The sequence below is a fragment of the Myotis lucifugus genome, unplaced genomic scaffold (genome assembly GCF_000147115.1).
Source record: "Myotis lucifugus unplaced genomic scaffold, Myoluc2.0 scaffold_155, whole genome shotgun sequence".
NCBI classification, from domain to species: domain Eukaryota; kingdom Metazoa; phylum Chordata; class Mammalia; order Chiroptera; family Vespertilionidae; genus Myotis; species Myotis lucifugus.
The window spans coordinates 2,029,694-2,042,232 of NW_005871203.1; the positions used below are offsets into that span (position 1 = coordinate 2,029,694).

The 12,539-nt window shown below is 49.9% G+C and overlaps 1 protein-coding gene across 1 annotated transcript; it reads right to left on the reverse strand.

Moving 5' to 3' along the window:
* Positions 1 to 1,090: 1,090 nt before the first annotated feature.
* CTCFL (CCCTC-binding factor like) lies at positions 1,091 to 10,319 on the reverse strand. Its single transcript, XM_023759443.1, has 6 exons — positions 10,166 to 10,319; positions 9,720 to 9,853; positions 6,942 to 7,062; positions 6,235 to 6,384; positions 5,734 to 5,894; positions 1,091 to 1,315 (listed from the first exon to the last, which is right to left on the reverse strand). Exons 1-6 carry the CDS (start codon positions 10,302 to 10,304, stop codon positions 1,091 to 1,093), a joined length of 930 nt encoding a protein of 309 aa, XP_023615211.1. The 5' UTR covers positions 10,305 to 10,319.
* Positions 10,320 to 12,539: the final 2,220 nt, after the last annotated feature.

Here is a 12,539-nt window from a genome sequence, read left to right on the forward strand (position 1 = left end):
GCGTGGAGCATCCATTATCTAAGGACCTAGCTAACCATATGTGTGTGTGTGTATGTGTGTGTGTGTGTGTGTGTGTGTGTGTGTGAGGGTTAAGTGTCCACACATTCTTTGTCACTCTTCCTTTCTAAAGGGACCTCATGCCCCACCTTTGCGTATGGGCTGGGCTCAGTGATTCGTTTCTAATGAATAGAAGTAATGTTGTCACTTTTAAGACCAGGTGACAAAGGCTCGGTGGCTTCCCCCTTGCGCACTGGAGCAGTCCAACGGAGAGGTCCGTGTGCCCAGGAACCCAGGCCTGTGCCCACCTCCACGGAGTGGCTCCCCAGCCGGGGCAGCCTTCAGAGGTACAGCCCCGCCAACACCCTGAGGCAGCCTCATGGGGGCCGGCAGCCAGAGCCACCAGCCAAGGGTGGGCCACAGGACCGGAGGTCAGACATGCTCGGTGCTATAAGCCAAGCAGCGTGAGGCAATTTGTTAGGCCGCAAAGAGAAAACAAATACAACACCCCCCAAAAAGAATAAAGTGGAGGGTAAGTGTTTGCTGAGCACAGTACCAACAGCACTACATTAAGACCATCTGTGAGCCCTGGCTGGTTTGGCTCAGTGGATAGAGCGTTAGCCTGTGGACGTCAAAGGCACATGCCCGGGTTGCGGTTGCAGGAGGCAGCCACTCAATGGTTCTCTCTCATCACTGATGTTTCTATCTCATCACTGATGTTTCTATCTCTCTTTCCTTCTCCCTTCCTCTCTGAAATCAATAATATATATATGTATATATGACCATCTGAAACATTTTGAAAATTGCATTCTGCCTGTGAAGAAGCCTAAATCGCATTCACTTTCCAAGTGTCACACTACAACTAGGGATTCCTCCTGCATTGCCGTGCGCCTGGGAACTCCCTAAAAGTATTTGCAAGGCTTTGTTTGCAGGACTGTCTTTCTGGCAGAAGGAGAGACCACACTTTGATAGATTGTCAAGCGTCCTGCGACTACCAGCCACTTTCCCAAGGCACAGCGGGCGCTACCTGGCAGGTTCATAACTGGGGTTGAGCCCGGAGAGAGACCCTGGGCCTGGGAGGAAGAGGGTCCTTTCAGGGAGACGGATGGCGCCCGGGGCCCTGGGAGCTTACCCAGCGGGAGAAGGCTTTCCGGCACTTGGGACATTCATGCACGGCCGGGGCCGGCGGGGAGGCGGCGTGGCACTTCCTGACGTGGGCGCTCAGGAGTTCCTTCTTTTCGAAGCGCTGGCTGCAGGACAGGCAGGCGAACGGCTTCTCTCCAGTGTGGGTCCGGGTGTGAAGCGCCATGCGGCGCCCCTGGAGGGGGGGGGGGGAACGGCCGTCAGCTCTTCACAGGGACGTTTTGTGTCAGACATTATTCATCGTGTGTTTCTTTCCCCCGCAAAGATGAGCGCACGACGAAGAAAAGTCACAGCGGAGACATTCCCGACACAGCGGTGGGCGGCCTGCCCAGGCTCCAGCGGGCCCCACAGCCCCGGGTCGGAGAGCACACCGCGGGAGGGAAAGGACCACCGTGCTCCCTCCAGAGCCCACGGATTTGCAGACGCGCTTCCAGCACTGTTCGCAGTGAGCTGCGTTTCCGAAGGGCGGACGGAACTCGCAAATTAAACACATAGAGTTCCAGTTCAGTGGCCGTGTGGGGCTGGAGGCAAAGAGGCTTCCATTTCCCTCCTACTTCCTGATAGAATGACAACAAACCTGCACATCGAATTAGAAGCATCATGGTGCAAACGATTGCTCTCAGCAAAGAAACAGTAGACATTTTACCAAGATTTATATGAGTAAAGAATTTCGGGAGAGCCCAGCTGGTGTGGCTCAGTGGATAGAGTGTTGGCCTGTGGACTGAAGGGTCCCAGGTTCGATTCCAGTCAAGGGCAGATGCCTGGGTGGCGGGCTCGATCCCCAGTGGGGGGTGTGCAGGAGGCGGCTGATCAATAGTTCTCTCTCATCATTGATGTTTCTATCTCTCTCTCCCTCTCCTTTCCTCTCTGAAATCAATAAAAATATATTAAAAAAAAGAATTTTGGGAGAATCAGGACAAAAAAATATAAAAATCAAACAAAAATACACATTTTATTTGATTTAAAATGCTATGATTATTTGCTGTTTGTTAGTTTTTGTTAATCCTCACTCGAGGATATTTTTCCATTTTTTAGGGAGAGCGGAGGAGAGAGGGCAAGACATTGATGTGACGTCGACTGGTTGCCTCCTGCACAACAGCGCCCGGGCCGGGCAGGAGCCAGGAGCCTGCAACCAAGGTACGGGCGTGCGCTTGACCGGCATCGAACCTGGGACCCTGGGTCCGCAGGCCGACGCTCTATGCCCCGAGTCGAACCGGCTAGGGCTAAAATGCTATGATTATTCAGATGACACACATGAGCACTTCCGCCCTCCTGTTAATTACCTAATGGACAGTCTTTCTTCGTGTCTCTCTCTCCGGATCACCCTCCGCTCCTTCACCTGCCTCTCATCTCCAGGACCATCTCCCGGGCTCCCCGCTGGGAGTCACCGTCCCACCTGGAGCCTGGGTCTCCAGAATCAAAGCACTCAGAGCACCCAGCAGCGTCCCAGCTCAAGGTCCCCTGTCTGCGCTCTGCTTGACCCCCCCTGGGGCCCCTCCTCCCCTCCAAGTCTTGTCCATCTTCCAGGAAATTCTCCTGGTTCATTTAAAAAAGTTTGAGCCTGAGCTTAGAATATTCCAATGCTCCAAGTTTACTAGACAAACTCCCTCTTTTCTTTCCTCATTTATTTCTTAAAGCATTTACCATTTATAGCTCCTACTCTGAAACACAGTAAGTACTGACTTCCACCTTTCCTAACCAGGAAAAATATCCAAGTGGCACGTGCCTTTTAAAAAAACCCTCCCTCAAGGATAGGCTTTTCATTGATTTTTTAGAAAGAGAGGAAGGGAGAGGGAGAGAAACATCAATGTGAGAGGAAAACATGCACTCCCGCATGCACCCCGCACAGGGATTGAACCTGTAACCTGGGTGTGTGCCCTGACTGGGACTCGAACCCTTTCGGTGTACAGGACGATGCTCCAACCAACTGAGCCACCCTGGCCAGGGCAGTTCTCACGCGTTTGGTCTTAGGACCCCTTTTACTCTTAAACATTATTAATACTCAAAAAATTATTAATACTGACTCTATTAGAAATCAAAACTGAGAAATTAAAATAGTTATAGATTCTTTTAAAAAGAACAATAAACCAACGACATGTTAACCTATTTCTATAAACACATATTATTTTTTTCAAAACGAAAATGAGTGTCTGGCTTAGCAGATAGGGTTGCCAGTTACCATTTGGGACATGCATATATACAAAAGTACTTGTTTATCTGAAATTCAAATTTAAACGAAGACAGCCTGGTTCTCTCTCTGCTTCTGCCTTCAGTCGGCTGAGGTGTGTTGTGGTGGAGATACTAGTAGATGAAGGAAATCTACTCTCACAGATAGGTAGCTGGGAGAGGGACAGAATTTTAATAGCCTTTTCAAATGATTGTAGACATTCTCTTTTTGATATTACACCAAAACTCAAAAAGTGGTATTTCTTAAAAACTGGCTAGAATGTGGAATCTGAAACCACCCAATGAACTTTTGTACTCTGTTACATGAAAATCCGTTGCTCTGTCTTATACTTTGAATGGATTCTTCACCCAGCCCTCATTTTGTAAAATAATAGATTGGTTGTTTGGGAAAAAATCAGTTTGAGTTACGAAGAGCTTCTGAATGCTAACACGTTTCATTATACCATATACAAAACTGCTTTCTTAAAGTCACTCCCATCTTTGGATATAAGTTTCCCAAAATTCTAATTCTAATTCCCTCTTAAAAGCTGATGCATCCTTGGCCACAATATTTCTCTGAAGTGATGTGCCTGCTTCGTTTACCTTCCAGAAGAAGGTATTGGTATTGTTCAATACCCAGGAACTGAATAAGCGGAGTTTGTCGCTTGTGCTCGCAGGTCCCGGGAAAGTGGCCGGTTGAGCTGGCACCCCCAGCAGCCCCACAGGCACTGTCCCCACAGGCACTGTCCCCACAGGCACTGTCCCCCAGACGCTGTCCCCCAGATGCTGTCCCCCAGACGCTGTCCCCACAGGCACTGTCCCCCAGACACTGTCCCCACAGGCACTGTCCCCCAGACACTGTCCCCACAGGTACTGTCCCCACAGGCACTGTCCCCCAGACACTGTCCCCACAGGTACTGTCCCCACAGGCACTGTCCCCACAGGCACTGTCCCCCAGACACTGTCCCCCAGACGCTGTCCCCCAGACGCTGTCCTGCCTCAGAGGGGGAGGTGCTTCCTCCCGACCCCCAGCCCGCCACCCGAGCAGTCAGGGTGCAGACGGAATACAGTTCCTAGCTCTGCTGCTTCCCCAAGGACATTAGTGAGCAACACGGCCCTTTATTTCTGCTTCCCGTGCACGAAGGTGAAGGGCACATGGTGACGGGCACTGCTTTGCTTTGTACTAAGGAACCTCCACGGCTCCTGCACAACAGGGCCAATGCCACACAACGAAGGGCATATTGGCATTAATTCATTATTTAAGGACAATATTTTTAAAAATCCTTAGCCAAGGATATGTTTTTATTGATTTTTAGAGAGAGAGGAATGGAGAGGAAGAAAGAGAGGGAGAGAGAGAGAAGGAAAGGGAGAGGGAGAGGGAGAAGGAAAGAGAGAGAGAAACATCGATTGGTTGCTTCCCATATGCACTTTGACCAGGAATCAAACCCACAGCCTTTGTGGTGTAGGGGACGACACTCCAACCATCTGACCCACCTGGCCAGGACAATCCTATCTAAGAAAGAGGGAATATGCTAATTGACCCTCACACCATCACAAAGATGGTGGCACCCACAGCCAATAAGGAGGGGATATGCTAATTGACTGCCCCACCCTCAAAGATGGCAGCACCCACAGCTAATAAGGAGGGGATATGCTAATTGACTGCCACACCCTCAAAGATGGCGGTGTCCACAGCCAATAAGGAGGGAATATGCTAATTGACTGCCATGCCCTCAAAGATGGCAGCGCCCAGAGCCAAAAAGAAGGGAATATGCTAATTGACTGCCATGCCCTCAAAGATGGCAGCGCCCACAGCCATAAGATGGCGGTGCCCAGTCCCCTCAGCCCTGCTGGGGCGGCAGGCACATGGTAAGGCCGGGCCTACCCCCAGGCAGACCTGGCTGCTCCACGTGCCTGCCTCCGGAGCCCCCAGTCCCCCAGCCGCCCAGGGCCGCCCGAGGCTCAGGTAACCAGGGCAGCCCGAGGCTCAGGTAACCAGGACCGGCCGAGGCTTGCGCTGCCGGCAGTGGCAGCAGCAGAGGTGTGATGGGGCATCGCCTTCCCCTGATCACTGGGTCGCCTCCCGCCCCTGAGGACTCCCGGACTGTGAGAGGGGGCAGGCCGGGCTGAGGGGCCCCCCTCCAGGGCATGAATTTTCATGCACTGGGCCTCTAGTTAACAATAACAAGTTTGATCTCACGGCTCTGATTGGTTTCGAGGACCTCTAGGGGCCTATGAACCATACTTAGGAACTGTTGCTTTAATTTATTGGCTCATGGCTGCCTTCTGGTTATTTTCAAGAGCCTTTTTATAAAAGCATGACTTTTTTCAGCATTTTCAAAGTGACAGAAAACTCCACTCCAGCCCTCCATTCTCCCATCGTCCACGGCCTCCCACCGCGTCCCCAAACCGACTGAACCTCAGTACCTCCTTGCAGGTGTAGCTGCAGTGCTCACACTTGAACTTCTTCTCGCTCCTATGAGTTTTCTGGTGCTGAAGGAGGCCATAGCGGTCGTGGAAGACAGCAGGACAGTAGCGGCACTCCATCCCTGCGGCTTTGTAAGTGTGCAGGTTGTGTATATGGACCCCTAAAACCGTTACAGGACGTTATATTTGGGGGTGTTATTTCCTGTGAGGCTGCTCTAAGCCAGGGTTCCTCACGCAGCACTATTAGCACATGGAGAGTGCAGGACCTTTAGCAGCATCCCTGGCCTCTGCCCACTAGATGCCAGGAGCATCCTTTCCTTCTCACAACCAAATACCACGAAGCTGCACTTATGCAAACCAGCCACCAGATGGCACCACAGGACTTCTGGAAAAAATACAAGTTCCCAGACTAGTTCCTGCAGCCCAGCTGCCGCCCTGGCATCAGGCCCAGGGCTCCACAGGTTCCCCTGCAGAAGGAAGTTCAGCAACTCAAACACTCACGCAGGTCGCTCTTCCTGGCGATGAGCGTGGCGCAGTGCGGACACTGGTACTTGGGGACGTTCTCGCTGTGCTTCTGCACGATGTGTATTTTCATGGTGCCGCTCTGGGTGAAGCGCGCGTGGCACACGTGACACTCGTAGGGCTTCTCGCCTGCAGGGTGACGACAAAGACGACCCTGGCAGAGGGGCCTCACCCCGCACCCCTCATCCTCCCCAAAGGACACTGGGGCTGAAAGCTTGTCGTTTGTTCCCTGGGCCCCTTCTTCAACCCCTTCCTCCTATGTCCACCCCCAATTAGTACAAAATTCCCAAGTCGAGCCCAGACCACCATCTAGTTCCCATCCTCAGTGTAAGGAGCTGAGAAGCACATAGGAACCTATTGCTTCTACAACGCAATATAAAGTACGTGCACGCTGGGACCAGCGCTCTGTTTTACGTGCTTCCAGGTTGAGGATGCGTTAAGGAGCTGACTTTTAAATCCTGAACAACCAATGGCAGCAAATGCTTGATGGTGTCTTCCTTGTCACAGCGGCATGACAGCACAGGGCTTACGTGGGCTCCTGGACGCCACATAAACGCAAAGGCACAGAGCGAGTCCCCAGGCCGAGAAGGCGTGGAGACACTCACCCTGACGCTCGAACCTGAAGAGTAAGTCTTACCAGCTCACTTCTGAACTGAGGCGTGGCCTCCAGCGTGAGCCCCTCTTACCTGAGTGTGTCCTCATGTGTCGTTTCAGCTTGTGGGTGTCCTTGCTGGCGTAGCTGCAGAGGTGGCACTGATAGGGACGCTCCCCCGTGTGTGACCGGATGTGGCGCTTCAACTTACTCGCCTAGTAAACACATGGAAGGTACTTGTTTGCAGGAGAAACCAGAGAATTTTAGATCCAATCTATCAGCATTATAGAGAGAGATTGACATTTTTAAAAAATATATTTTATTGATTTTTTTACAGAGAGGAAGGGAGAGAGATAGAGTAAGAAACATCGATGAGAGAGAAACATCGATCAGCTGCTTCCTGCACACCCCCCACTGGGGATGTGCCCGCAACCAAGGTACATGCCCTTGACCAGACTCGAACCCGGGACCCTTCAGTCCGCAGGCCGATGCTCTATCCACTGAGCCAAACCAGCTACGGCAAGAGAGATTGACATTTTAACCTCAGACCATACTTGGCACCCTGAGAAACACGAAGAGGTCATTCCTTTTTATCTTCTGTTGCGAATGACTGTTTTTCATTTGACGTGCGTTTAAGATCCTTCGGGAGCAACCAGCAGTAGTTTCCAGAGACTCTCAGATTCAACTTCACGTTCCACAGGGAACACTGCAAGCTGGCCACTCGGTGCCGCACGGGATTGATTTCCACTTCCAAGGCCGCTTACACTCGGGCGGCAAAGTTTAGGCCGCGACGCAGAAGCACAGAGCAGGGCGCTTTCGTTTGCATAAGTAACATGAGGATTTTGAAACATTCGCTCTCTGAGGCGGACACCTGCCTGAGGCCCTTCTCAGGTTCTGTGGGGCCCACGTGGCCATCAGAGATGGTGCCATGTGCCCGGAGTTTCTTTACAATGAGTCACTTTTAAGTGGAAGAACGTACATTCTAATTTGATTAATTACGTACCCCAGGCAACCAGTGAGAAGGCAAACCGCTCATTACCTCCCATTTGATCACTTTTGCCTGATGGTTCTGTTACCCCCCAGAACCAGGGCAGGGGTGACGGAAGTCAGAGAGCCCGCATGCCCTGCCTGTGGTCTCTGGGTCTCATTCCCCAATAAGTGACATGCACACATAAGCCCGAAGAACATTCAAGAACAAATGAAGACTTAGATCTAAACCAAAAGCATTAGATTTTTTTTTCCAGATGAAAAGTAGATGTCTTCAAGTACAGTGGGGCCTTGACTTACGAGTGTCCCGACTAACGAGTTTTTCGAGATACGAGCCATTTCTCGGCCAATTTTTTGCTTTGAGTTGTGAGCTAAAATTCAGGTTATGAGCCAGCTTCAGATACCCCACTGCTAGTTGGCGCAGCGAACGTCACAGTGAACACCACAACATCAGCCCAGCATCATGTGTCTCACTCGTTCACTTCTTGATTTGACATACGAGTAATTTAAGTTACGAGCTCTGTCACGGAACGAATTAAACTCATAAGTCAAGGCCCCACTGTATATCAGAAAGTGAAACAAAAAGAATTTTTAAGTTGATAGCATGAAAGATTTGATGAAGGGCTGTGATGATCAGGGCTGTGATGATCAAAGGCAGCTATGGATGGCTTCGCAGGGGAGGGTGTGGGAGGGGGCGCTCAGAGCTTTCACAGGATGTCTTGGGCACCCCAGTGTGATGCATTCCTGCCGGCGTCTGTGTGAGAAATGGCGTGGGGGTGCGGGGAGCTCAGGACGCCCCGCTTAAAGCAGACCAGTACGGCAAGACTTGGAAACTTCATAAAACGGGGTCACGAGTGCCAGGCCGGCCAGTCCACAGGCTGCGTGCAGACGGCGGGCTCCGGACGAGGGTCTCAGTGCACCTCCATGTGTGCGCTCAGAACCCTCGGGACCAACCAAAGTCCACTCCAGGCTCGAGCATCTCAGATGGCCTTGTTCTTTGAAACTTTCATTTTTGTGTTTTCAAACTAAAGTGACAACCTTTAACTCGGATGGGAAAGAACTTTCAAAAATAGTAAGAGCAGAAAAAAATTCTTGGAATCAGAGTCTGACCCTGTCCGTGAAATTCCCCCGTGTGTGAAACGAGGTTGCATCATTCCTCTCTTTCAACGTTAGTCGCGCCCTTTAACTTAGTTCCCTCCGGAGTGCAGTATCCTGTCCGAACTGGGCTCAAAACCAGGTCCCACAGGTGTCCCGACAGACAGCGGAGTCCTTAAAAATTCCTCGTAGAATAGACAGTGAAAGCAAGGGTCACGTTCGTTTGTCCCATCCAGCGAGTGGCTGAGCCTGCTAGAAGGTCTAAATGAAAGGATCTGGTTGATATGACCGGGACACATGACTGACGTTTGAAATACTCGGTTTCTCTGTAGTATCAGGGGATGGTATGTTTAAACCTTCAAGCAAGTCGCTTTGTATCTGACCAAGAGCCACTGAGGCAAAAGTGTCAGCCACCCTGCAGCCTGGGTCTGGGGTCTGTGTGGAGCGGGTACATTTGCGTCTGTGGACCTGAGCGCTCCCTGACATACGAGGGAGAGCTTTGAGCATAATTTGAGATTTATTTCCCAAGCACCTCACGCAGTTCTATTTGTAATTTGTACACTTTTATATATTGCTTTTGCTAACAGGTAATCAAAGCAAAAAGAAATCCAATTTTCTATTTTCAATTTAGAAAATTGAATGACTATTATTTCCTGCATAGACTGTGTATGAATAATATCTTTAATAAAACCTCTTTTGTAAGGGATTCTGCTGTTAGTTTAATGTAACGTAATTTACAGCAACTTCCTAATAAGACGCCACGAAGCTTTAAGCACACGTGTGAACTTACTTCTACGCTCGCATACTTGCACGTGGAACACTTAAACGGCTTCTCGTGAGTGTGTCTGTACCGTCTGTGCCGGATGAGCTCTCCGCTGGTGACAAATGCCATGTCACAGTCACCACACTTGTGCGGCCTGGTTCCTGTAAAATGACATAGTTTATCCTGTTCAGCAAGATTTCACCACAAGTTTCCTTAGAAATGTGTAACGTCTGGATTACACTCAGCCTCAACATGCATTACATGTGACGAAGAGGCTTGCTCTGTAAACCTTACACAGGCCAGGCAGAGGCGAGAAAAATCTTTGTAACGTCAGTGTTGTTAACTGAAATGGCAGAAAACAAGACAAAACTAAAGTCTAAAGCAACACGTTATCTTAACATCGAACAGGTTGCATGCGCCTTCTTAACGCCTTCACACGCGTCACTCAGGGCCGCGTCCTGCTCGGCGGTCACCTGTGTGGGTGTTGATGTGGTTCCGCAGGAGGGTGACCGTGCGGAAGGCTTTCAGGCACAGGTGACACTCGTGCGGCCTCTCGTTGGTGTGGGTTTTCACGTGGCGGTTTAAGCTCGCCGCCCTGGCCGTGGTGAACATGCACAGATCGCAGTGGAAGGCCTGCTCTCTGCCTGCGGGAAGGAGACACGGTTGATGCTTCTGTAACAAGCTCTTTGTGTTCCAGTTTTTTCTCTTGGGGGTGATGAAGGTACGCTGGGGTTAGACAGTGGCCGTGAGTGCACACACTTGTGAATACGTTAAAAACCCGAAATGAGCTGGGAATTGGGATTTTGGGGGCACAATCTCTTGTTTGAAATATATGAGAAACTACTATATAGCGAGGGTTGCAAATTCAACCGCCGACGGGAACCAGCGGCGGAACTGCTAAGCGAGTGACCTGGACACCGGCCGTGGTGGCGGTGTGACTTTCTAAACCAAGTCACTTCCCAGCCCAGCCACCTGCTGCAGGAGCAAGGAAACAGAGCCAAGTGTTGCCAAATAGGACTTTAAAAAAATGAGGTAAAATTTGAGATTTGGAGGGTGAACTCTTAATTTAAACAAGTAAGAAATTATTTTTTTAAAAACCCAAACAAATAATTTAGAAGGTCAAATTCATCCTGTGGGCTGCCAAGATTCAATCTCAGTTTTTTAATTTGTTGTTAATCCTTACCCAAGGATATTTTTTCCATTGATTTTTAGAGAGAAAGGGAGGGAGGAGGGGAAGAGAGAGAGAGAGAAAGAGAGAGAGGGAGAGAAACATTGATGTGAGAGAAACACTTCGATTGGATGCCTCCCAACCGGGTCTGGGGATCAAATCTTCAGCCAAGGTACATGTGCTCTTGACCGGGAATCGAACCAGAGACCCTCAGTGCACAGGTGGGTGCTCTAACCATTGAACCACACCAGGGCTCAACCTCAGTTTTAACATAACTTCAAGGTCCTTCCTAATCTCGCCTGGTCTCCCTCTTTGAGCACCATCCAGCCTCATTATGAAGCCACACCCACAGGCCACTTCCTGCTGCCTGGACGGGTGGTCCCCACTGAGTGGTTTCCTAGTCCTTTCCTGGCCTCACCTCACCTTCCTCTCCCCCAGAGGCGCCTCTGCTGCCTTCTCCACATCACTCCTCCTGGACGCGGAGCGGCTGCACACTGGGGAGTGGATCAAAGCCCAACATTCTTTGTACATGCACAGCACTTTGCAGGAGCATTTTCTACGCTTTTAAAACATGTGTGTGCAAAATGCAAAACGCTTGGCTCTGATGCACAGTATACAACATCAGTTTAACATTTCTCCCACTTCCTGACATTCTGAGAGCAACCAGAAGTCAACCACTTAAAACGTCAACAGCAGCCAGTTTTATGCAGGGTCTGTCACACCATGAACCCGCCTACCCTTGGTCTTCTGTTGAGTTTTTGGAGAGCTGGCTGTTTCAACAGGTGGCTGACTAGAAGCAAAATGATCTTCTGTTTCTTGCGCGTTTAAGTTTGAAATTGCCAGAACAACTTCCTGTCCCCGCTTTGCTTCCAGAAGAAAGAACTCGTCTTGCGCTTGCTGGACGCCTCCTTCAGCTGGCAGCAGGTCCTCCTCCAGACTGTCGTCAAGCTAATAAATAAAAAGAGCGTTCAGACAAAACGACACGTAAATCACAACCCGACTCAACGCTTTGCCTTGGTGACACCAAGGAACACACACACAACGCTTTGCCTTGATGACACCAAGGAATACATAACGAAAAAGAAAACTAAAGTAGCACATAAGGTTGTCCATGGCAACCAGCATGCTTAAGCGTAATTATTAAGCATCAAGGAGTTTTGGTGGTAAAACAACACTATTTTATTTTTAAAAAAATATATTTATTGATTTTTTTACAGAGACGAAGGGAGAGGGATAGAGAGCTAGAAACATCGATGAAAGAGAAACATCGATCAGCTGCCTCCTGCACACTCCCTACTGGGGACGTGCCCGCAACCATGTACATGCCCTTGACCGGAATCAAACCTGGGACCCTTCAGTCCGCAGGCTGACGCTCTATCCACTGAGCCAAACTGGTCAGGGCAAAACAACACTATTTTAAAAAAGACCGCACAGTGTCACCTCATAGTATTCTAATTGGTGGAACTCTTTAAACTCTTAAAAAGAGCACGTGTTCTCCAGGATTTTTCTGGGAATTATTTTAGTGTGGTACATTTGTCCCTACATAATACGGCACAAAAGGCAACCTAAAAAACAGTTTGTTTTGTAAAACTCCACGTGAGGGGTCCGTTTTTTAAAACCAGCCGTACCTTAACCAGTCCGGCACTTTCGGGTGGGCTCTCTGCACAGGGACTGTCCTC